We start from the raw sequence: 26,737 nt of genomic DNA, 5'->3' as shown, positions 1-26,737 counted from the left end.
GTAACCAGCCATTGTGGATCCAGTTTAATTGTAGCAGATTGTCGGTACACATTGGGTTAAATAGCTCGATTCGAAGATTTTATTTTTTTTTTTTTTCATTGAAATGGGTTCAGCGCAGATGATAAAATAACTACTCGCCCAACCCTTCCATTCCAGTGCCTCTGCATTCCCTTCCTTTTTGGGAACCCCCAACTGAAGCTCCAACAGCCATTCACTTCAGTGAAGCCGTTGAGTCACTTTGGCCAATGTTTGGCCTCCATCCTTGCAGTGTTCATCTTTTTCAGGTATGCACAGAGATGTGGCAAACATCTGCACACTTCTGTCCCGCCAAGTACTCCATATATTTTATGCCGCTAGGAAGGCGGTGGCCAGAAGTGGACAACCCTTTTGAAGGTTACCTGTCACGTAAAAAAGAAACTGGAGCTATGGAGTTAATATGCAGGGTAAAAATGTTCTGAAGCTGAGAGACCCTCGCAGCCAAGAGGAAATTAACTTTTTTCTCCCCATCAACCATTGTCTTTCAGTCATAGAGGAGCGACCGATTCAGCTTCAGTCACCGTTCAGTATACAGTGAGCGGCGGCTGGCACTGACTCAGACTGACAACTGGGGCAGCATTGGTACCGTCTGTCAGTCAGTGCCTGGTTGTGATTAAAGTTGCCGATCACTATGCACTGAGCGATCACTAAAGCCGCTCCTCTATGACTGAAAGCCTGAGGGTACGTGCACACGCTGCGGATTGGGGTGCGGATTTGTCCGCGCGGATTTTGTAAAATCCGCAGGTAAATCTGCAGGTCAAAAGACCTGCGGTTTTACCTGCGGATTGCTCTGCGGTTTTACCCTGCGGTTTTTCATCTCCACAATGGAGGAGATGGTAAACCGCAGCGGAATCCGCAGAAAGAATTGACATGTCAATTCTTTCTGTGGTTTCAAAACCGTGGAAAAATCCGCACTGTCTGCACAGCGGTTTTTAATATCCATAGGATATTATAGTACTGTACACCACAGCAGAAACTGCTGCGGATCCGCAGCGGCCAAATCTGCTGCGGAACCGCAGCAGAATCTGCAGCGTGTGCACACACCCTGAGGCTGCTGGGAGGAATAATGCTAATTTCCTCCTTGCAGCGGGACTCTAAATGAAGCAACAACACTGCTTTAGAATACTATTAACCTGCAGATTGACCAATATCTGCACCTTTCATAGATTTTTTTGTTTTTAATGATCGGTTCTCTTAAAGCTTGGCCATTGCTAGTGTCGTAACAATTTTTGTGACTTTTGGGCTCAGCCTACCACCTTAGCCTTGATAAACCAGGCTTACGTACTCCTACATATGGTATGGAAAGTATTCGGACCTCTTTAAATTTTTCACTCTTTGTTTTTTTGCAGCCATTTGGTAAATTCAAAAAAGTTCATTTTTTTCTCATTAATGTACACTCTGCACCCCCTCTTGACTGAAAAAAAACAGAAATGTAGAAATTTTTGCAAATTTATTACTGTGCTGTGCCACTCTGCTCTTAGGAACCTTGAGTACTGCAGAAATTCTTTTGTAACCTTGGCCAGATCTGTGCCTTGCAACAATTCTGTCTCTGAGCTCCGTGGCCAGTTCCTTTGACCTCTTGATTCTCATTTGGTCTGACATGCACTATAAGCTGTGAGGTCTTATTATAGACAGGTGTGTGCCTTTACAAATCAAGTCCTATACGTTTCATTAAACACAGCTGGACTCCAATGAAGGAGTAGAACCATCTCAAGGAGGATCACAAGAAAATGGACAGCATGTGACTTAAATATGAGTGGTCTGAGCAAAGGGTCTGAATACTTATGACCATGTGATATTTCAGTTTTTCTTTTTTTAATAAATTTGCAACAATTTCTACATTTCTGTTTTTTTTTCAGTCAAGGTGGGGTGCAGAGTGTACATTAATGAGAAAAAATGTAAAGGGGTCTGAATACTTTCCGTACCCACTGTATACTAAATGTACATGACACATTATTCAAAGTAGTAAAATGGGCAATGCATTGACAGTAGAGGCTCACGCTTGTAGAAAAATACAGGCTTTTTATTTTATCAGAGGGGTGGGTAACGTTTTCTAAAAAGTATCAGTATATGTAATGGTTACTAGTAGTACTCTTATTTTACTAGAGTGCCTGCTACTACTATTATTAATCATGTGGGTTGGCGACACAATACGCTGTATGTTTTGAACTCTTTGCTGTGCATTGACATAACTGTGAGCTTCTCCATTCTTCGCACTCGCCTGGTTATTCAAATGGCATCCGCTACAATGTTTACATCTAGGAAAATAAAGGAGTAAGGATCATTAGACTGCCCCCTGTGGTCAGATCCAGATTGCCTTTGCCCTTAACCTTGGCTCCTTTAGTGTGTTTGGGCAAGGATGGGTGGCTTCCTATTGACTTCTCAAGCTGTTGGTTTGCATTCCAGTCCAAGCAATTCATGACCTAGTCCATTTAATCCACTGTTATGTGGTGGGGAAACAGGTAAAGGAATCCTGCTGACAATCCCTCCTTCTGCACGTTTTTATGAATGAGGCCAGTGTGTGCAGCAGTTAGGGCAGCGTGACCCAATCCCCCAGAAAACGTAATGCTAGCAGCATGGGGCTATTGTGGGACGCAGCTGGGGGCGGTGTTGGTTACTCCGCTAGAGATTGCTCATTCAACAGAAGCCCGTGAAGGAGAACCAGAAGTGGAATTAATTCAAGAGGACGAAATGATACTGCCGGGGAAGAATGTGGGAGCGTAGGCCACTGGATGGGCAGCGCCACACAATGGATTGCTGGCACGGACTGTCTGGGTTTATTGCTCACTAATGGGCCTCCCAATTATTTTACAATGTGGAATTTAGTGGTTTATTACTTAAAAATGAGAACTGTTAACAGCTGGAGAGCCGCATTAAAGACTGCTGAGTGACTATATAAAGCGAACATGGCAGCCGTGTGCCGCGCGTGGAGCTTTAACCCATTAGGCCAGAGGCTTGTAGAAGTGGCCCAGCTATGCATCTGAGACTTTAATAGCAAGTGGACTTAGGAGGAAAGGATTGGATGAAATCTCTGATTTCTCTTCTGAATTTTATGATGACTGCTTCAATAGGGCGCAGTCTGCAGCAGGTAGCAATAAGCTGACGGCATCTTTGTCTTTATTGGCTACAAAGCCTCCGAAATTCTTACTGCAGCCTTCTCCAGAAAGCAAGCGCCACAGGAATGGAAATCTAATTACTGCAAATAAACAGGCTGTCTAATAACGGTGACTTCCTAAGATGACAGATCGCAGGGAGAAAGTCGTGCTAGGCGCACAGCAGATCTGTGCTGTCTTCTCCCACACTGTAGTTATTATCATTATTGATGTTTTCGGTTATCGATCCAATGGTAAGCGTTATATGTGACGCTCCTATGGAAATATTTGGTGCTGTTTTTTTCATGGCTTTGTATCTTCCTTTTCTTCTCCCTTTCTCTCTTACGCAATGTCTTTCTCTCTCATTCTCTGTTTTCCTTAATAACTGTCATGATCCAGGACGGGGTTTCGCTTTGGCCCGTCCTGGTCTGACTGGGGGTTAATTGTTCCGCCTCTCTCTGGCAGAGGGCGGCTATTTAATGCTCACTGGACCTAGGTCCGGTGTCAGTTATACTCCTGCCCTCGGCTGAGTTAGTTGACCTTGTGCGTACGTGTGCCTTGTGCCTGATATCGTTCTTGCTTGTTTGGTTTTTGATTCGGCTCTGTCCCTGTTACAAGTTCTGCCTGTCCCTCTTGTACTGCGCTACCTTTTGTGTATGACTCTCTGCTTGTGACCAGACTTCTCTCTGCTCGTCCCCTTGGTACCACGTCGCCCTCTTGTGTATGACCTTTGGCTTTGTCTGACCTCCCGTCTGTTTACCCCTTCTGTACCTCGCTTTCCGTACTGTGAATGACCTCCGTTTTGCCTGACTCTGAGTTTGCTGTCTTCTGTGAAAGCAGGACGCTAAGCCCCGCCCCCTTGCAGTCACATGACCGTAGGTCCCGTGCCGGCTTACTAAACTTCATCACTAAGGTCCTGTGCACCTATACTTTCTGGCTATTCTGGTCCCCAGGGGTCCCTACAGTGCGGGTGAGTCCCTGCTCAGCAGAGGCTGTACGCCGACGCTGTCAGGATCCTGATAATAACTTTCTTTTCCCCGATGCTTTGGGCTTGCCTCAAGCCCTCGCGCTCTCTTTTCCTCAAGCCCTCGCGCTCTCTTTTCCTCAAGCCCTCGCGCTCTCTTTTCCTCAAGCCCTCGCGCTCTCTTTTCCTCAAGCCCTCGCGCTCTCTTTTCCTCAAGCCCTCGCGCTCTCTTTTCCTCAAGCCCTCGCGCTCTCTTTTCCTCAAGCCCTCGCGCTCTCTTTTCCTCAAGCCCTCGCGCTCTCTTTTCCTCAAGCCCTCGCGCTCTCTTTTCCTCAAGCCCTCGCGCTCTCTTTTCCTCAAGCCCTCGCGCTCTCTTTTCCTCAAGCCCTCGCGCTCTTTTCCTCAAGCCCTCGCGCTCTCTTTTCCTCAAGCCCTCGCGCTCTCTTTTCCTCAAGCCCTCGCGCTCTCTTTTCCTCAAGCCCTCGCGCTCTCTTTTCCTCAAGCCCTCGCGCTCTCTTTTCCTCAAGCCCTCGCGCTCTCTTTTCCTCAAGCCCTCGCGCTCTCTTTTCCTCAAGCCCTCGCGCTCTCTTTTCCTCAAGCCCTCGCGCTCTCTTTTCCTCAAGCCCTCGCGCGCTCTTTTCCTCAAGCCCTCGCGCGCTCTTTTCCTCAAGCCCTCGCGCGCTCTTTTCCTCAAGCCCTCGCGCGCTCTTTTCCTCAAGCCCTCGCGCGCTCTTTTCCTCAAGCCCTCGCGCGCTCTTTTCCTCAAGCCCTCGCGCGCTCTTTTCCTCAAGCCCTCGCGCGCTCTTTTCCTCAAGCCCTGGCGCGCTCTTTTCCTCAAGCCCTGGCGCGCTCTTTTCCTCAAGCCCTGGCGCGCTCTTTTCCTCAAGCCCTGGCGCGCTCTTTTCCTCAAGCCCTGGCGCGCTCGTTTCCTCAAGCCCTCGCGCGCTCTCCTTCCTCAAGCCCTCGCGCGCTCTCCTTCCTCAAGCCCTCGCGCGCTCTCCTTCCTCAAGCCCTCGCGCGCTCTCCTTCCTCAAGCCCTCGCGCGCTCTCCTTCCTCAAGCCCTCGCGCGCTCTCCTTCCTCAAGCCCTCGCGCGCTCTCCTTCCTCAAGCCCTCGCGCGCTCTTTTCCCTTGGTTTTGATTTTATTTCCCTAAATTATTTGCTTCTGTACTTTGAATTAAATCAACCTGACATCAGGATTTTCACGTAGAGGGTATTGGGTGCACTTTATCAGCCTCCTAATTCCCCCTTTAATGTTGCCTGCATTATCCCTAAATGTATGTTTTGAAAAAAAAGAAAAAAAAAATGTAATAGTCCCTGTTCTCAGACTAGTCAGGGATTGCTGTCAATCAATGCCACTGTGTGATGGGACCACTCCCACAGCAATGGGACTGACAGTGTGCAGAGAGTAGAATTCCTCTCTTCTCTGCCCTGCACACACTGGGATGTCAGTAACATTGCTTTGGAAGTGATCCCATCATACAGTGGCATTGATTAACAGAAATCCCTGACTAGTCTGCTGACCACAGGGTGAACAGGGACTACTAAACATGTTTTTTCAACACGCTCTCCTGACGAAGACACGTTGCCGAAACGCGCGTAGGGGTTGTGGAACTATTGCATGGTTCAGGTAAACACTTATTTTCTTGCAGCATATTACATGTATTCTTCTTTAGCACTACTGAACAAGTCATATGGTCTCTATAAGCACTGTACACTTTAATATGAGTTGGGGATTTTAACTTATGCTAAATTATATTCCATTTTGGTGTTATAACTATAGATATGAAAATTGTTTGTTGCTGCAGTTAGCATATGTTTACCTGACAACCTGTGGTGCCACTATATTCTGCTCACGACCATATATCTTTTTGTCCCACAATTTTATAGGACATTCTAAGTTTGAAATAAAGAATTGTCTTTTATTCAGTTCTATGAGTGCCCGAACAGTATTCACCGTACATATGAGTCCTATTAGATGCTAGGATTTACTTAATCATTTTGTGGTTCTATTTATGGACACTATTTAGCATAATTTATATGGGTTTACATTTGCTGTATATATATTTTTTACGGACAGGGCAAAAAGTGCCTTATTTTTCCGGACTGTTCTGGAATTTCTGGACGGTTGGCACCCTTCCGCCATCATGCAGGCAGCAGCGTTGGTCTCTTGAAAGTCCGACCCTCTGTTCAGCTGCAATGCAGATTTGTTGGATGGGGAGAACATGGAGGACGGCACACTTGGAGTCATAGGGCATGAAGCTTGGTGTAAACTATAAGGAAGAGAGCAGGAAGCGTTTTAACTGCTGGGGTTACACTGTTTAGGAATTTGTTTTGCTGCCAGACAGATCTTTTCTGAGGAAGGAAGTATTGAATTAGCAAATATTTGTAGTGTCTTTAATGTAGGAAGCTGAAAGACTAAGACGCCCCTTCATCTTTCGAGATAAAAGTTATCAGCACTAAATGGGCCTCTATTAATGTTCATTTGAGTAGTTCCCACATGTCAGTTTAAAGACTCCAGTGCCGTTCAGGAATTTATTTTTATGTCTGTTCAGTATATTTTTAATACTTTTCCAAGCATGTATAATGTGAGTTTGATTTTATAGAGACAATTCTTAGTGCCTGGACCCTAAGTGGTTAATCAGAAACGGTTTGGTACTGCGGACACGTGCCCTATAGGAGATAGGGATCTTTGCTCATTTGTGTGGATGATGTACATATATCATGGATTTCTACTGTCCTACCCCACTCTCCTTGGTACAGTGATATCAGACTGATCCCGCAGCGCATCATTCCATTTTTTTATTTATTTTTTATTTTCTCTTTTTGTGGGTGTAAAGCTGAGCAAAAACTCGATGGTATGTTAATTTTCAAACTAAAAATCTGCCATCAGTGAGCCTTTTCGTCTGTAATGCTACCTGCAGCTGAACGTTTATTAAATCCTTAAATAAGGGACTTTGTTTTGTAAGAAAACAGTTACGTAAAATGCATGTTTTAGTGTTTTATTGTCTTTTATTAAAATTGAAAGCATCTTTTTGTAATATTTTGATGTGTAAAAGGATAGAAAATATGAAAAATGAAATAATTTTCCATGTTTTCCAGTGATACTCTAGTGAGAGCAGCCATTCACATTTGCCTACAGAAGCAATAGTAATGCTGCCTAGTATTATGCTTGCTGTAAATGTACTGTGGTGTCACTCCTCACCTCCCCTTCTGGGTGTTTGCAGAAGGAAGGTGGAAGATAACGTTTGGGATCACAATGCAGAGACAGTTTGTCAGCGACTAATATGTCATACACACAATTGGACAGCATTTTTACTAGAATCACTGGTGGATAGTGGCATGCAGCGAGGCACACAGAGCTGACGGACCCCCAGGAGTGAATTCATTCAGGTGCTACCTCGTTCACTTCTGGATAAATAACACTGCTGTGGCCCTTGACAGTTCCCAGGTTCTTTCCTGAGCTGCGCCACTACACACTGCTGTGGCCCTTGTCAGCTTCCAGGTGCCTCCCTGAGCTGCGCCACTACACACTGCTGTGGCCCTTGTCAGCTTCCAGGTGCCTCCTTGAGCTTCGCCAATGTACACTGCTGCGGCCTTTGTCAGCTCTTGCGTGCCTCGCTGAGCTGCCCCAATGTACGCTGCTCCAGCCATTGTCCGCTCTGGAGTGACTCGCTGAGCTGCGCCAGTGTACACCTTCTGCGGCCCTTGTCAGCTAGAGCTGACAAGGGCCGCAGCAGTGTACAGTGGGGGAAAATAAGTATTTGATCCCTTACTGATTTTGTAAGTTTGCCCACTGACAAATACACGAACAGTCTATAATTTTAAGGGTAGGTTCATTTTAACATTGAGAAATAGAATATCAAAAATAAAATCCAGAAAATCACATTGTATAAATTTTTATATAAATTTATTTGCATTTTGCAGAGAGAAATAAGTATTTGATCCCCTACCAGCCAAAAAGGGTTCTGGCTCCTACAGACCAGTTAGACGATCCTAATCAACTTGTTACCTGTATTAAAGACAGCCGTCTTACATAATCACCTTTATAAAAGACTCCTGTCCACAGACTCAATTAATCAGTCAGACTCTAACCTCTACAACTTGGGCAAGACCAAAGAGCTTTATAAGGATGTCAGGGACAAGATCATAGAACTGCACAAAGCTGGAATGGGCTACAAAACCATTAGTAAGACGAAGGGTGAGAAGGAGACAACTGCTGGTGCAATAGTAAGAAAATGGAAGAAATGCAAAATGACTGTCAATCGACATTAATCTGGGGCACCATTCAAAAGCTCACTTCGTAGGGTATCCTTGATCATGAGGAAGGTGATAGATCAGCCTAAAACTACACGCAGGGAACTTGTTAATGATCTCAAGGCAGCTGGGACCAAAGTCACCAAGAAAACCATTGGTAACACATTACGCTGTAAAAGTTTAAAATCCTGCAGTGCCTGCAAGGTCCCCCTCCTCAAGAAGACACGTGCAAGCCCATCTGAAGTTTTGCCAATGAACACCTGGATGATTCTGTGATTGGGAGAAGGTTCTGAGGTCAGATGAGACAAAAATTGAGCTCTTTGGCATTAACTTAACTCGCCATGTTTGGAGGAAGCGAAATGCTGCCTATGACCCAAAGAACACCTTCCCCACTGTCAAGCATGGAGGTGGAAACATGTTTTGGGGGTGTTTCTCTGCTATGGGCACAGGACTACTTCACCGCATCAGAGGGAGAATGGATGGAGCCATGTACCATAAAATCCAACCTCCTTTCCTCCGCCAGGACATTAAAAATGGGTCGTGACTGGGTCTTCCAGCAAGACAATGACCCAAAACACACAGCCAAGGCAACAAAGGAGTGGCTCAAAAAGAAGCACATTAAGGTCATGGAGTGGCCTAGCCAGTCTCCAGATCTTAATCCCATAGAAAACTTAAGGAGGGAGTTGAAGCTCCGAGTTGCCAAGCGACAACCTCAAAATCTTAATGATATAGAGAGATCTGCAAAGAGGAGTGGGCCAGAATTCCTCCTGACATGTGCGCAAACCTCATCATCAACTACAAAAAACGTCTTGACTGCTGTGCTTGCCAACAAGGGTTTTACCAAGTAATAAGTTCTGTTTGCCAGAGGAATCAAATACGGTACTTTTCTCACTGCAAAATGCAAATAAATTTATATAATCTATGCAATGTGATTTTCTGGATTTTATTTTTGATATTCTATCTCTCAATGTTAAAATTAAGCTACCCTTAAAATTATAGACTGTTCATGTCTTTGTCAGGGGGCAAATTGCAAAATCAGCAAGGGATCAAATACTTATTTCCCCCACTGTACAGTTCTGCGGCCCTTGTCAGCTCCTGGGTGCCTCATTGAGCTAGTCTACAAAAACCTTGTGCCAGGTTCTCCCAGCACTTGGAACTACGCATGCCAGATCCTACAAGCCAAGGTCCGTGCCAGTCCTTTCTCTCCTATGCCCTTTGTGTGCCTTATTTGCATTCAGGAAGTGTCGTGCATTCACACATTCTACACAGGCAAATATAAATGGCAGTCATCCCCCCCCATGAAATAAAAAAATAAACTTTTGGTGTATATATTACATATATTTTTTTTTTTAAGATGTAATCAAAAATTAATTTTAATTAAAATTGTGACACATTCCTTTTAAGCATTTTGCTGAACAGAATTTTGAACATTTCTAGTCTGTGTTTTAGCTGACTGTTTTGTTTTGTTTTTTTTTCCCCCTTCCTCTTTTCACAGAGTTATCAGTAAAGTGGTATCTGCTCCAGATGCCAAAGCTGCTCCTCCACCATCCTTGCCTAAATCTCCTCTGCCCACCCCATCTCCGGCTCCTGCACCAGTTCTTGTCATCCCACCTCCTGCGCCGGCACCCCCCACACCAGCGGCAGCATCACCAGCCCCGAATCCAACTCCGCCTGCTCCTGGGCCAAATTCTGGCAACTCTAAAACTCCGTATAGAAGTGTTGTTACAGAGACCGTCAGTACTTATGTGGTAAGTGCAGTCCTTTTCCATAGTATTTTCAGAATATTTAGGGAGGTTTTTCCTCATCTCTGTCCTCTTCTGAATTTTTAAGTAGTTTCCATTTGTTGAACATTTTATGTGCTGATCCCCATGTTGCACCCCTTGCACCCCAATACTTCAGATATGATGTTACCATGCAAACGGTTTAGCGTTCTTTGATGGTTGAAAATGGTTTAGCGTTCTTTGATGGTTGCAAAAATGGGTGCAGGACTGAGGTCATTACTTTTTACTAAAAAGTTATTGATAGTTCCTCTAATCAAGGCATCATGGGAAAGAAGCTCCAAGAATCAGGGCTGTTGACATGGAGCAAAAATAACATTGTGGTGTTGGTCCTAATTGATATTCCAGTATGTTTTTCATGTTTACCACTAAAAAGCTGCTGCTATATACAGTTTTTACAAAAGTGAGTACACCCCTCAAATTTTAGTAAATACTTTTATATATTTTCATGTGACAACACTGAAGATCTGACACTTTGATATACCAGTGTAAATTTGGTGTGTCCTCTAAAGATCACAACACACAGCCAGTAATGTCTAAACCGCTGGCAACAAAAGAGACTACAACTCTAAGAGAAAATTGCAAAATTGTCCCCAAAGTGGCACTGTTTTGTGTGGTCATTATTAATTTCCAGTATTGCCTCGTCTGTTTTGGACATGGAGTTCTCTAGAGCTTAACAGGTTGCGACTGGAATCCTTTTAACTCCTCCATGACGACATCATGGAGCTGGTGGATGTTGGAGACCTTGCCCGCCTTCATCTTCTGTTTGAGGATTCTCCACATATGCTCAATAAGATTTAGATCTGAAAACATGCTTGGCCAGTCAAGCACCTTTACACTCAGTTTTCGCTGGTCTCGGTCCAGCGCCTTTCTTCTCATTGCGATGCCATCTCCCTTCTTGCTTTGATGGATGACACATACTTCTCTGCCTTGACTGGTGCAGAGTAAAGTACTCCAGTGCACATGCGCCATGGCTGTTTCACCTTTCCTGGCGTCTGCGCACTGCAGGACTTTACTCTTCCCTGCTCAGGGCAGAGAAGTATGTCTGCACAGGAGCGGGATGCCGGAGAGACTGTGGATGATGTAGAGATGCGTCATCCACACAAAGCAAGAAGGAGGACGGCTGTCGTAAGAAGCTGAGAAGTGTCGATCCAAGAGCATCGACACCCCTCGGACCGGGCCGCCCCACAGGTGAGTATAATAAATATTTTTCTTTTCCTTCAGGTTGGGTTGGGGCAGATATACAGCATTATAGAATGATGTACAGTGCAGACCAAAAGTTTTGACACAACTTCTCATTCAAAGAGTTTTCTTTATTTTCATGACTATGAAAATTGTAGATTCACTCTGAAGGCATCAAAACTATGAATTAACACATGTGGAATTATATAATTAACAAAAAAGTGTGAAACAACTGAAAATATGTCTTATATTCTAGGTTCTTCAAAGTAGCCACCTTTTGCTTTGATTACTGCTTTGCACACTCTTGGCATTCTCTTGATGAGCTTCAAGAGGTAGTCACCAGAAATGGTCTTCCAACAGACTTGAAGGAGTTCCCAGAGATGCTTAGCACTTGTTGGCCCTTTTGCCTTCACTCTGCAGTCCAACTCACCCCAAACCATCTCGATTGGGTTCAGGTCTGGTGACTATGGAGGCCAGGTCATCTGGCGTAGCACCCCATCACTCTCATTCTTGGTCAAATTGCCCTTACACAGCCAGGAGGTGTGTTTGGGGTCATTGTCCTGTTGAAAAATAAATGATGGTCCAACTAAACGCAAACAGGATGGAATAGCATGCCGCTGCAAGATGCTGTGGTAGCCATGCTGGTTCAGTATGCCTTCAATTTTGAATAAATCCCCAACAGTGTCACCAGTAAAGCACCCCCACACCATCACACCTCCTCCTCCATGCTTCACGGTGGGAACCAGGCATGTAGATTCCATCCGTTCACCTTTTCTGCATCGCACAAAGACACGGTGTTTGGAACCAAAGATCTCAAATTTGGACTCATTAGACCAAAGCACAGATTTCCACTGGTCTAATGTCCATTCCTTGTGTTCTTTAGCCCAAACAAGTCTCTTCTTCTTGTTGCCTGTCCTTAGCAGTGGTTTCCTAGCAGCTATTTTACCATGAAGGCCTGCTGCACAAAGTCTCCTCTTAACAGTTGTTGCAGAGATGTGTCTGCTGCTAAAACTCTGTGTGGCCTTGACCTGGTCTCTAATCTGAGCTGCTTTTAACCTGCGATTTCTGAGGCTGGTGACTCGGATGAACTTATCCTCTGCAGCAGAGGTGACTCTTGGTCTTTCTTTCCTGGGGCGGTCCTCATGTGAACCAGTTTCTTTGTAGCACTTGATGGTTTTTGCCACTGCACTTGACCAGATTCGACAGGAAATTATCTCCCAATCACCACATACCATGCTTTGTCCTCCCTCCCCCACTGCATCTAGCGCACTCTCTGATTTTGAACCAGTCACAGAAGAAGAAGTAAGCAGGCTCCTTGCATCTTCTCGCCAAACCACTTGCACCAGTGATCCATTTCCGTCACATCTCCTCCAGTCCCTTTCCCCTGCTGTCACCCCTCACCTAACTAAAATATTTAACCTCTCTCTCTCTTCTGGTATCTTTCCCTCCTCATTTAAGCATGCCATCATACATCCACTACTTAAAAAACCATCCCTCGACCAAAACTGTGCCCCTAACTATAGACCTGTCTCTAATCTTCCCTTCATCTCTAAACTCCTGGAACACCTGGTCCACTCCCGTCTTATCCACTATCTCTTTGATAACTCTCTTCTCAACCCTCTCCAATCCGGTTTCCGCTCTTTACACTCTACTGAAACTGCCCTCACTAGTCTCTAATGATCTACTAACAGCTACTGTAAATCAAATGGTCATTACTCCATGCTAATTCTCTTGGATCTCTCTGCAGCATTCGACACTGTGGATCATCAGCTCCTCCTCACTATGCTCTGTTCCATTGGCCTCAAGGACACCATTCTCTCCTGGTTCTTCTATCTCTCTGACCGCTCCTTTACTGTATCTTTTTCTGGCTCCTCCTCCTCTCACCTTCCCCTTACTGTTGGGGTTCCTCAAGGATCGGTTCTAGACCCCCTCCTCTTCTCCTTGTACACTGCCCCTATTGGTCAAACAATCAGTAGATTTGGTTTCCAGTACCATCTCTATGCTGATGACACCCAATTATACGCTTCTTCTCCTGATATCACGCCAGCCTTTCTAGAAAACACCGGCAATTGTCTAAACGCTTTGTCTAACATCATGTCCTCACTATATCTGAAACTGAACCTGTCAAAGACTGAACTCGTGTTTCCTCCCTCTACAAATGTACCTATACCCGACATTGCCATTTCTGTGTGTGGTTCCACTATTACTCCCCAGCAACATGCCCGCTGTCTTGGGGTCATACTTGACTCCGAGATTTCCTTCGCCCCCCACATTCGATCACTGGCTCGCTCTTGTCATCTGCACCTCAAAAACATCTCTAGAATTCGACCTTTTCTTACTTTTGACTCTGCAAAAACTCTTACTGTTTCTCTTATTCATTCTCATCTCAACTATTGTAACTCTCTTCTAATCGGTCTCCCTCTTACCAAACTCTCCCCTCTCCAATCTGTCTTGAATGCTGCAGCCAGGATCATATTCCTCACCAATCGTTACACCGATGCCTCTACCTTGTGCCAGTCATTACACTGGCTACCCATCCACTCCAGAATTCAGTATAAACTTATTACCATCACCCACAAAGCACTCCATGGCTCAGCACCACCCTACATCTCCTCCCTTGTTTTAGTATACCTCCCTACCCGCACCCTCCATTCTGCTGATGACCTGAGGTTAGCATCCTCAATAATCAGAACCTCCCACTCCCGTCTCCAAGACTTTACACGTGCTGTGCCAATTCTTTGGAATGCACTTCCCAGGTCAATACGGTTAGTCCCCAATCCCCACAATTTTAAGCGTGCCCTGAAAACGCATTTATTCAGACTGGCCTACCGCCTCAACACATTAACCTAATCTATCCCTGTGTGGCACAGCCAAAAGTTTTACCATAACCAGGTTCCCCGCATCATGTTCCCACGTGCTTTAAGGGCATGTCACACTAAGAGATATCGCTAGCAATATCGCTATAACTTGTGACGTTATAGCGATTTTGCTAGCGATATCGCTGTGTCTGATACTTACCTACGACCGGCTCCCCCGCTGGTTATCGCTGATCGCGCGAGAACAGGCTGGACTGTTTCTCGTCGTCAGCTTCCTGCGGCGCTTCCTGCTGTGACGACAAGCGACGCGTGGAGCCGGGCGGGAGGACGCAGGATCGCCTGGTGTGACAGGTAAGTAGCGACCCCCGTCCCCAGCGATGTCGCTAGTGAGATCTGCCTGTTGGCAGCTCACTAGCAATGACTTAGCGATGTACCAGCGATCCTGACCGCGTCATATCGCTGGTCGGGATCGCTGGTACATCGCTAAGTGTGACAGTACCTTAAATGCATCCATTAGCCCTCTGTGTCTGTACTGTTACACACTTGACATTATGGTTGGTCCAAACAATCAGGGCAACTGTTACCACCCACCTTTCGTGTCTACCTCTTTCCTCATAGACTGTAAGCTTGCGAGCAGGGCCCTCATTCCTCTTGGTATCTGTTATAATCTATGTGATTATTGCTATGCTGTAATGTCTATTGTCTGTACAAGTCCCCTCTGAAATGTAAAGTGCTGCAGAATATGTCGGCGCTATAGAAATAAAATTTATTATTATTATTGGGGACACTTTCAAAGTTTTCCTAATTTTTGGGACTGACTGACCTCCATTTCTCAAAGTAATGATGGCCACTCGTTTTTCTTTACTTAGCTTTTTTCTTGCCATAATACAAATTCTATCAGTCTATTCAGTAGGACTATCACCTGTGTATCCACCAGACTTCTGCACAACCCAACTGATGGTCCCAACCCCATTTATAAGGCAAGAAATCCCATTTATTAAACCTGACAGGGCACACCTGTGAAGTGAAGACCATTTCCGGTGACTACCTCTTGAAGCAGCTCAGATTAGAGACCAGGTCAAGGCCACACAGAGTTTTAGCAGCAGACACATCTCTGCAACAACTGTTAAGAGGAGACTTTGTGCAGCAGGCCTTCATGGTAAAATAGCTGCTAGGAAACCACTGCTAAGGACCGGCAACAAGAAGAAGAGACTTGTTTGGGCTAAAGAACACAAGGAATGGACATTAGACCAGTGGAAATCTGTGCTTTGGTCTAATGAGTCCAAATTTGAGATCTTTGGTTCCAAACACCGTGTCTTTGTGCGACGCAGAAAAGGTGAACGGATGGAATCTACATGCCTGGTTCCCACCGTGAAGCATGGAGGAGGAGGTGTGATGGTGTGGGGGTGCTTTACTGGTGACACTGTTGGGGATTTATTCAAAATTGAAGGCATACTGAACCAGCATGGCTACCACAGCATCTTGCAGCGGCATGCTATTCCATCCTGTTTGCGTTTAGTTGGACCATCATTTATTTTTCAACAGGACAATGACCCCAAACACACCTCCTGGCTGTGTAAGGGCAATTTGACCAAGAATGAGAGTGATGGGGTGCTACGCCAGATGACCTGGCCTCCATAGTCACCAGACCTGAACCCAATCGAGATGGTTTGGGGTGAGTTGGACTGCAGAGTGAAGGCAAAAGGGCCAACAAGTGCTAAGCATCTCTGGGAACTCCTTCAAGTCTGTTGGAAGACCATTTCTGGTGACTACCTCTTGAAGCTCATCAAGAGAATGCCAAGAGTGTGCAAAGCAGTAATCAAAGCAAAAGGTGGCTACTTTGAAGAACCTAGAATATAAGACATATTTTCAGTTGTTTCACACTTTTTTGTTAATTATATAATTCCACATGTGTTAATTCATAGTTTTGATGCCTTCAGAGTGAATCTACAATTTTCATAGTCTTGAAAATAAAGAAAACTCTTTGAATGAGAAGGTGTGTCCAAACTTTTGGTTTGTACTGTATATCAGGCCTGAAAGGTGGTGGCCATAACTTATATCAGCCCAAACCTGGTGAAAGGTTCCGCTTGACTCAATGTGCATAAAGCTTAAAAATCACAGAGGGCTCTGTAAATGTGGGTATGAGTGCCTTTCATTATAATTGTTGTTTTCAACACTTATTTGTGATGACTTGCCCCTTAGTGCAGTCTCAGCCCTCATCTCCAGTTAGGACAGTGGAAATGTTAATTCTAGGTGGCAGAGCAGTGTTTAGCTGACTGGATCTGGTCAATTATCCAGTGTGAATGGGACTTGTCTTCTGCTTTTGTTTCACTTGGATTTTCATTCCAATTGATAGAGATGTCATAAAGTAAATGGAAAGTTACTCAGTAACAACATGTTCTACCCTTGATCTTATCAGCAAGTTGAACTGGAGACTTTAGCTAATAAGTAAGGGTGCAATAAAACTAAAAGTCTTCTGTGCATATGTAATTGCTAGGACTGTGGGGTAACTTCTGTACTTCTAGGCTGACCCTCTGTCAGGTTACTGTAAGGGAGGTGCACACTGGGTGTAATAATCCATTAAAGGGATGAAATCTACAGTAAAAAAATCCAAAATGGATGTTGTCATGCTGCGGATTTAAAAACCCTCACCACAAGTCTATTAATACGTATTAATTCCTGAACATGTGACGATTTGTTCACATCTCATGTACGTGGATGGTACTGTAATCTGAGGCAGGTGTTCTGTAAGCAAATCTACACAAAACCTTTTAAAGACTCATTCCCATATTTTATGATGCTTAAATTTGCAAGATGCTTGTGAATACGAGCAAGTTAACTAATTATTTGTGCTGTTCTCCAGAAATATTATATTTATATTCTTTACTGCTCATTGTCTCGGCGACCATCTACCGCTGCTGTCCACCAGCGGTTGCCAAACAGCCTGAGTATTTTTCTATAGTGAGCTCATAAGCATTGCTTGAGACGAGCCGGTTGTTAGCTCCTGATACCAGCCAGCTTCAGTTCTGTTGCACATTCAACACTACAGAAGAAAAGCTGCCTCGAAAAAATCATCGGATTGTCGGAGCTGCCAATCGGTTAGGAACCTCCGCCCTCCAGTCATTGGGAAACTGGGAGGCTGGGGGAGATGTGTGCTCCTGCAGACAGAAGCGAGATCTTGATTCTCAGTCTTGCATATTTCTTGCTACAATAAAAAAACTGAAGTATGTGGATCTGTTTTCATGCGAATATAATGTCTAGTGTAAGTTCATGAATGAACACATTCTGGGCGATGGTATTGCATGTCTGTTGGGATGTGTACATTCAGCGGGCATTCAAGTCTGAAGATTTAAAGCTGTGTGCTGGACAAGCTGGCTACAGTACAACTCGATGGAACTGGGCATGTCCATGGGGAGGGCTGACAAGTGATCAATACGAGTTTTCTAAATATTAGTTGACACTTTCTAGGTAATGTTGACACAAATTGAATGAAAGCCTTTTAAGGAGACCTGGCATCTCCCTTGACACGGCTTTCTGACCAAATATTTTCTGTGTGCTAAAGCAGTTTTCCTGATTTTCTTGTGCTATTGCTTTATTGTTCCTCCTGCAATGAATTAACTTACGAAATGTTCTCCAAGAGTTGCCAAAGGACACATCAGCCAGCAGCTTTTCTCGATAGAACACAGTGATCGGCCAAATCTCCCACACACATTAGATGGTTGTCATCCGTTTGATCCCTTAGCCGATTGTTCGGCCGACAGCCATTTCAACTGACTCTCCCATACACGGGAGCATTCGTTTGACCCAGCTTTCTTGTGTTCTCCAAGAAAAGCTGCCAGCTGATGTGTCAGTTGGCAACTATCACTTGGAGAATATTTCGATCGGCAGTCCAACATCAGACATGCAACTTCACGTCTCCTCCGGCCATCAGTCAGCCGGCGCCCCCATACACGTTAGATTATTGGTCGAACCTGTCACTGTCAACTGTTTCAGCTTACGTTAATCTAATATATATGGGTGTCTTAAAGGTGGCTATACGGGACTTTATAAAAAACTAAAAATGTACCTAAGCACTAACAGACAGGTAATTGCAGCTTACCTGCTTGTTATTTCTGGTGCTGTTGTTCCCCGACACAGAGCAGTCACAGACGCTCCTGCTGGGGATTTAGAAGCCTCTTCTGACGTAACGTCTACAGTGCGTTGGTTTCTTTTCAACTCCACTCTGTCGACTGGGTGGGACTTTTAACGTCATTCTGATTGACAGCCGGCTACCCGCTGCCTAATTGAGGAAGCCGGCTTTCAATCAGAAAGACGGCTGAAGTTGTGTCAGCAGTAGAAGTCTGTGACCGCTTTTCGCGAGGGAAGAACGGCGCCGGGCACAACAGGCATGAAAGTTTCAATTTCCTGCTTGTTAGTGGTGGTTTTTCCATAAAGTCACGGATGTAACGCTTTATCAGGGATCCCAGCTATCGCCCCTCTCTCCCTCCAACTAATGAGAAAGTTAGTACCGATCGCCTATAATTTATTTTGCACGTGTTGTCTTTTGGCTCAGTCAGGAATGGTAATAAGACCGGATACTTGTACACTTGTTAATCTTTTTACAGATCCGCGATGAGTGGGGGAATCAGATATGGATCTGTCCAGGTTGTAATAAGCTCGATGATGGCAGTCCAATGATTGGATGTGATGGATGCGATGACTGGTATCATTGGTAAGCTAATTGTATTTTATGCTTTTTGCCATGATATATATTTTAGGTAAAGCTATCCAAACATTAGAGGGTTACTCTATATAATATGAGCATTGATGTATTCACCAGAAGCATTTATCTATTACTGAATCGCATGGTGTTTTTCATGGACTTGGTAGACATTTTCCACTACTTGTGAATAATAGGTCCTTCTAATACTGTGTTTAACCATTTCACTGTCTGGGGTTTTTTGACATTTTTGTGCCTCTGGTAGCCAATACAAGATCTAGAACTTTTGAGGAGAACAAATAAAATCTAAATTACAAAATAATAATTTAATATTAAACCCCCTTACCTTTGTTTTCTGAGACTATACATCTGGCAAATTGTCAAAATGCCACTTGGTATTTTGTATCAAAATGCTATCAAGGTGCCCGCGTGTATAAAGTGACGTATTTTTCCACAAGGAGAAATAGGATTAAAATGCCCCCCAATTTGTTACCTTATTTCTGCCAAGTACGGATATACCCTACATGTGATTGCACTCTGCTTGTTGGATTCAATTTTTGCTGCATTTTCTTTCTTTTGCCATTTTGCATTTGCAGAGCCCCTGAGGTATTAGCACAAAAGAACCCCCCCCCCCCCCCCAGAAGTGAACCCATTTTGGAAACTACACCCCTCGAGAAATCCATCTGGGGACGTAGTGAACATTTTAACCTTACAGGTGTTTCACAGATTTTTTTTTTTTCTTGTAAAGAGGTCCACTAGTTTAGCATTGATAACGGATAAGTCATCAATGTCTGATTTGTTGGAGTCGGGCACCCCTGCCGATCAGCTGTTATTGGTGGCCGCTGACAGAAGTTACGCCGACACAGCAGCTGATCGGCAAAGGTGCCGGTTATCGGACTCCAACAGATCAGACATTGATGACCCATACTAAGGAGAAGTCATCAATGCTAAAGTAGTGGACAACCTGTTTACACAATGGCCTGTGAAAATTTGAAAAGAAAAAAGTTTACTACATCATGTAGATTTGAGCAAAAAAAAAAATTAATTTCTACAATAATAAGAAAAAATGTTATATTTCATTATTCAATTTTCCCTAAGTATGGGAATAGCCTATATCTGTTCATAAACTGGGCACATATCGAGGGTTAGCAGGGAAGGAGCGCCATGTAGAGCACAAATCTTGCAGGAATTATTTTCAGTCACAATATTGCATTTGCAGAGTCCCTGAGGTATTAATATAGGAGGACCCACTAACCCCCCCCCCCCCCCAAAACTCTACCAATCAATTCATTTTTACCCCAAAAGTGTCTTCAAGAAATTAATATGCATCAGATGGCAAAAATTTAAAATTGCTGTTTTTTTGTTTTAATTTTTTTCTGCTATTGAAGGCTTTTTTTTCATCCATGGCAGTGTGGTTTATCAACGTTATTCTGTGGGTCACTGCATTAACCAAGATTCCAAATTTATATTGTTTTACTCCTACTTTACTCTTCACAATACAAACACTATGACAACATAAAAGTGCGTTTTGTCCATTTTATTTTTTTCTTAATATAGTGATCATAGAACTGCAAACAAACTTTTTTTTCTTACTTTGCTGATGTGATGCACACCTAGCGTTACACTGGGACAGGAGGGCGGTCACATGTAATCTCTGTCCTGTCCCTCTTGCAGCCTATTTGCTCCCCCGCAGCCTCCTCTTTCCTACTGCACACTGGTGGAAATGGAATTTTAAAAGATTGTATCTCAGGATTGATCGCAGCTACAAAAGCGATCCAGGGCTTATGATGAGATGCATCCTGGCCACTAATGGTCATATCGAAGCTAAAGTAGTGATCCAAATCTTCAAAATTAGACCAGATTCTTCGCTGTAGCTACGACCCTGCTCAAGACTCATTTTGAAGCTGAGAATCAAAATGAACCGTAGATCGCTTCTATAGCTAAGAGATGGCCATTAGTAGCCAGGGCACATCTTATAATAAGCTTTGGTTCGCCTCTGTAGGTGACACATGGCCATTAGTAGCCAGGACATATCTCAGAATGAGCCCTGGATCATGTCGGTAGAAGAGAGAGAGCCATCAGTAGCCAGGACATATCTAAGAATGAGTCCTGGATCATGTCGGTAGAAGAGAGAGAGCCATCAGTAGCCAGGACATACCTAAGAATGAGTCCTGAATCATGTTTGTAGAAGAGAGAGAGCCATTAGTGATGAGCGAGTTGCTCGGGTTTTTCAGAACATGCTCGGGTGATCTCCAAGTATTTTGGCGTGCTCGGAGATTTACATTTCGTCGTCTCAGCAGCATGATTTGCGACTTGTAGACAGGCTGAATACATGTGGGAATTCCCTAACAAACAGGCATTCCACACATGTATTCAGCCTGTCCAGCAGCCGCAAATCATGCAGCAGAAGCGAAGAAAACTAAATCTCCGAGCACGCCAAAATACTAGGAGGACACCCGAGCAACGAGTAACTTGCTCATCACTAATAGCCATCAGTATCCAGAACATATCTCAGAATGAGCCCTGGATCACATCTCTAGCTGAGATGGCCATTCGTAGTCAGGACCAACTCGCACATCTTTGACTGCTGAAGTGCCAACCTGCAAAGGTGTATGAGATATGTCCTCGACAGGTGATGGCTTGATAGGCCTTTACCTAGCTGGGTAATTCGTCCTCAGCTTTTGATAACTAATTTGCTGTGAAATGCATGCTTTAATGAAGTTCCCTTATTTCCCCTTAACCAGTATACTGTGCATTGAGAATTGCTCCCCATATGTGCAAATCTCCCAAGTAAAGAGCTTGTTCAGAGTCGAGATACCTGAAAATCTCTTGGTCAGACTCCGCATTTCCCCTTAACCAGTATACTGTGCATTGAGAATTGCTCCCCATATGTGCAAATCTCCCAAGTAAAGAGCTTGTTCAGAGTCGAGATACCTGAAAATCTCTTGGTCAGACTCCGCATTTATAAACACAATGCTTATTCTGCACCTTAAAATATACTGATAATGGTCAGGAAGCTAAGAGGCTTTGTTTATCTGCATGGTGCAAACCGAAGTAATACTGATTGACAGGAAACTTGCCGTGATTGACCAGAGATCAGCCGCATCCTATTTTAATTCTGCAATCGGTATAGCGCAATGTGCTGCTGCTCAGGGCTGGTGGAGAGCATTACCCTGAGTGCTCTATACTGGGAGCAGCTAGGAATTGTGCTTACAGACGGCCTGTCACTTCACACAAATATCATATTTTAATTTTTTTTCATAACCTGGGCTAATCGTCGACATTCAAATGAATCTGTCGATTTTTCTATTTTTTTTTTCTTCTTTCTTGAGATATGGCTCACTCTCCTTTTTGTGCCCCGTATGGAAACCTAGTCTTGTTAGCTTAGGGGGTGTGATCCCCAATCTTTTTTTTTTTTTTTTTGGCATCTTCTTGAGAATCACGCCATCTTAGTTATCATGACTAGATTTACATACATGAGGCGAACACTACCGGTTAATATGAGTGCCCTTCGGAGTCTTCGATATACCCACCGACACTGACCGGATAGAATAAAAAAAAGGGCAGAAAGAACCTCAGAGATTTTCCCACCAACAAAGTCAATTTTAAAGTTTATTTTAATCAATAGATCTTGGAATAATAATTTCCACAATTGGATGTGTTTAAATAAAATGTTATAAATGTACCCCTGCTGTGTACTGTGTAATGACTGTGTCTGACTATACCACAGCTCCTGGGCAGGGGAGGAAGAAAGAATATACAGACAGGACAGCATGGAATTACAGCTTATTCTTTTTGTAAAAAACTATTTCTCTGCCTGTTTTTAAATATTGTTTTACCTCAAAGAAAAAATCGTTTAGGATCCCGTGCTGTAATGCCTGTATCTCTCTTTTGCATCCTCCCCTGCCCAGGAGCTGTGGTGTGATCAGACCATGTTCCTGTATGATCAGACACAGCCATTACACAGTACACAGCAGGGGCATATTATTAAGATTATCTCCGCACAGGAACATTCTTTTTTTCCAACACATAAAATTATGGAAGTTATTATTATTCCAAAATCTATTGATTATATAACCCCTTTAACTCGTGCTAACAAGTCACCCAATGCTCTGCTCATGCTGCAGCAGAAAAAGACGATTTTATGAAAACTAAAGAAAATTGCATTGTACAGTGGGTACATAAAGTATTCAGACCCTTTTAAATTTGTCACTCTGTTTCATTGCAGCCATTTGGTAAATTCAAAAAAGGTCATTTTTTTTCCTCATTAATGTACACTCTGCACCCCATCTTGACTGAAAAAAAAACAAATGTAGAAATGTTTGCAAATTTATTAAAGAAAAACTGAAATATCACATGGTCATAAGGATTCAGACCCTTTGCTCAGTGTTGAGTATAAGCACCCTTTTGAGCTAGTACAGCCTTGAGTCTTCTTGGGAATGATGCAACAAGCTCTTCACACCTGGATTTGGGGATCCTCTGCCATTCTTCCTTGTAGATCCTCTCCAGTTCCGTCAGGTTGGATGGTGAACGTTGGTGGACAGCCGTTTTCAGGTCTCTCCAGAGATGCTCAATTAGGTTTAGGTCAGGGCTCTGGCTAGGCCAGTCAAGAATGGTAACAGAGTTGTTCTGAAGCCACTCCTTTGTTATTTTAGCTGTGTGCTTAGGGTCAATGTCTTGTAGGAAGGTGAACCTTCGGCCAAGTCTTAGGTCCAGAGCAGTCTGGAAGAGGTTTTCATCCAGGATATCTCTGTACTTGGCCGCATTTATATTTCCTTCAATGGCAACCAGTCGTCCTGTCCCTGCACTGAAAAACACCCTCCATAGCATGATGCTGCCACCACCTTGTTTCACTGTTGGGATTGTATTGGGCATTCGATGAGCAGTGCTTGTTTTTTTCTCACACATACCGCTTAGACTTATCACCAAAAATTTCTATCTTCATCTCCTCAGACCAGGGAATCTTATTTATCATAGTCTGGGAGTCCTTCATGTGTTTTTTTTAGTAAACTCTTTGCGGGCTTTCATATGTCTTGCACTGAGGAGAGTCTTCCGTCGGGCCACTATGCCATAAAGACCCATCTGGTGGAGGGCTGCAGTGATAGTTGACTATGTGGAACTTTTTCCCATCTCCCTACTGCACCTGTGGAGCTCAGCCACAGTGATCTTGGGGTTCTTCATTACCTCTCACCAAGGCTCTTCCACGATTGCTCAGTTTGGCTGAACGGCCAGGTCTAGGAAGACTTCTGGTGGTCCCAAACTTCTTCCATTTAAGGATTATTGAGGCCACTGTGCTATTAGGAACCTTGAGTACTGCAGAAATTCTTTTGTAACCATGGCCAGATCTATGCCTTGCCACAATTCTGTCTCTGAGCTCCTTAGCCAGTTCCTTTGACCTCATGATTCTCATTTGGTATGACATGCACTGTGAGCAGTGAGGTCTTATATAGACAGGTGTGTGCCTTTACAAATCAAGTCCTATCAGTTTAATTAAACACAACTGGACTCCAGTGAAGGAGTAGAACCATCTCAAGGAAGATCACAAGGAAATGGACAGCATGTGACTTAAATGAGTGTCTGAGCAAAGGGTGTGAATACTTATGACCATGTGATATTTCAGTTTTTCTTTTTCAATAAATTTGCAAACATTTCTGTTTTTTTTCAGTCAAGATGGGGTGTAGAGTGTACACTAATGAGAAAAAATGAACTTTTTTGAATTTACCAAATGGCTGCAACGAAACAGAGTGAAAAATGTAAAGGGGTCTGAATACTTTCCTTAGCCACTGTATGTACATGGCCGCAGTGCATGTTTTATGTATATGAGTAGTTTCTACTTTGCAAGGATAAGTGAATGAAAGCTGGAAAAAAACAATAGCGCAATAGGGTCTTATCCAGTGTTTAAGGGGGGGGGATCAGGGAGCTTGGGTATTGCTGGCCTGATAAAGTTGTGAGACATAACTGAAACAGCTTGAAAATGTTGGCTGCTGCAGACCCTCAAGATATAGAAGAAGAAACAATGGAGAAATGGGGTTCACTTCGCTGCCTAGAATACCAATAAATGAAATCATGAGAACAAGGATATTTCTGTGCGGTTTATCATCATCATTGTTGATTTTGAGGCATTGACAATAAATATCCTTGATCTACTGGTTTCCTCTACTGGTATTTTGCACAACACCTTGTCCTCTAGTGATAATCTTCTGCTGCTCTCAAACACTGATTGTATTGAAATGACAGCACACAGCCTAGTAAATGACACATCACTGGAATCAGTCACTCTGCCTCTTCATTATGCTGCTCTTAGTTTAAATGGCAATCCTGACAGATTCCCTTTGATCTCAGATACATTTGGGCCCCTCATGGCTTCAATTATAATGATCTCACCCCCCCAGTCCATGATTGTACTATCCACCTATGATCAACTTGTATATAGCCAGTTGACATTCATTGAATCCTCAGTGTGGGCCCATAACCTAAAATTCAGCTGCTTGTTTAGTTTCTTCCATCTGAATAATGCATTGATAATCTTGGCTGGTGAATGTCCACCTATCCCTATAATGTCTGCCTATTCCTTACCTTCATGCAATCTTTTACTACTTCGGCGGCTAATTTCGTCTCTCTTGAGTGCTTATGCGCTCTGTATTGTGTAGTCTCACTCTTCTATCTTGTTCTTAGTTTTTCAATCTGTTTCTTTTTCAGGCCTTGTGTTGGATTAACGGCAGAGCCAGAAATAGATCAGTGGTTTTGTACAAAGTGTGACAGCAAGAAGAAAGATAAAAAGCACAAAAAAAGGAAACACAAAGCTCACTGAGACTTCCAGGGACCGTTTTTGGGGCTTAAACTGTCTGTGCATCTACTGGAGGAACTTACTGCTTGGTCATGCTTCCTTTGCACGGTGACGCAAGTAGTAGGTCTTGGAGTAAAATCTAGAACATCCCACGTGAAGCTCCACCACAAGTCACGAAAAGACAGTGCTCTGCAATCTTCCTTCAATTTCCGTGCCGGCGCTATTTTTCCTGTACGATAGATGTACTTCATCTCCACAAGTTGAACTTGTAGCCTATTTGATAAATAATCTGTAAAATGTAGTGAATGATTTTTAAAACTAAAGGAAAAAAAAGACTCTGATGGGACTGCACCCATTTCGCGTTGAACATATTAGCTGTACTGGATGATAATAGTATAAAAATCTGTACTATTCCCGTACCAATACATGTGTCAAGTTCATATTTTGTTATAAAAATATATAAATCTGCTTTTTCAACTTCATGGGGTTTTTTTTTTTTTGTTTCCTTTTGTTCTAGTATAAATAAATGATCCCTGCTTTGTGAAAGATATATATTTTTAAAGAAAAATGTTTCTATGCTCTCCACTTCTTTCCTGCCCATTATTTGTATTTGTAATATATTTTAGATTTTTTTTTAAATAAACCATATGTCTATACATCAGTGTGCACATGCTTGACATTTATTGGATTCTTAGTCCCTTAGCCTTTTGCACTGACTTGGGTGCAGATTCCCAATTAGGACATGAGACGAGTATATTTCTGTGTAAATTTCAGCTATGTGCTTTTGTGTCGGCTTATTTTACACTGCAGCTTATAGCAGCATTGCTGATGTGTTATCTTTCATCTGTAAGTATGTTTTGTACATATTAAAGGTGTGTCTGAAACTGCAGTCTGCTGTCATTTCTATGTTTTATTGGAGTTTTGTTGCAGAAATTGGTAAATGTCTTGCTTGCAGCGCCCACCATTTTCACATTAAAGTAAAGCTTGGTTGGTCTCTTTGCAATTTACTCTATCGGTGGTACCCCAGAATATATTATTTAGCTAGTATTAGTTCCTGTTTATCTGAAAATGCATGGTATTCTTCTACTGTACACAGTTGGGTAAAGTGAATTCATTGTTACCCCCT

General features: G+C 43.5%; 1 protein-coding gene across 1 annotated transcript in view; it reads left to right on the top strand.

Annotated features, from left to right (window-relative positions):
• TAF3 (TATA-box binding protein associated factor 3) overlaps positions 1 to 26,500 on the top strand; it is a 119,459-nt gene extending 92,959 nt beyond the window's left edge. Inside the window, exons 5-7 of the mRNA XM_073589034.1 lie at positions 9,845 to 10,097; positions 18,730 to 18,836; positions 25,524 to 26,500. Coding sequence (XP_073445135.1) covers positions 9,845 to 10,097; positions 18,730 to 18,836; positions 25,524 to 25,635 — 472 coding nt within the window. The 3' untranslated portion in view covers positions 25,636 to 26,500. The remainder of the gene's footprint in view (positions 1 to 9,844; positions 10,098 to 18,729; positions 18,837 to 25,523) is intronic.
• The last annotated feature ends 237 nt before the right edge of the window (positions 26,501 to 26,737 follow it).

The sequence above is a fragment of the Dendrobates tinctorius genome, unplaced genomic scaffold (assembly GCF_039654945.1).
Source record: "Dendrobates tinctorius isolate UK_male_01 unplaced genomic scaffold, ASM3965494v1 ptg000105l, whole genome shotgun sequence".
NCBI classification, from domain to species: Eukaryota; Metazoa; Chordata; class Amphibia; order Anura; family Dendrobatidae; genus Dendrobates; species Dendrobates tinctorius.
Note: the sequence above shows the minus strand (reverse complement) of the source record. Positions and strands in the feature narration are given on the sequence as shown.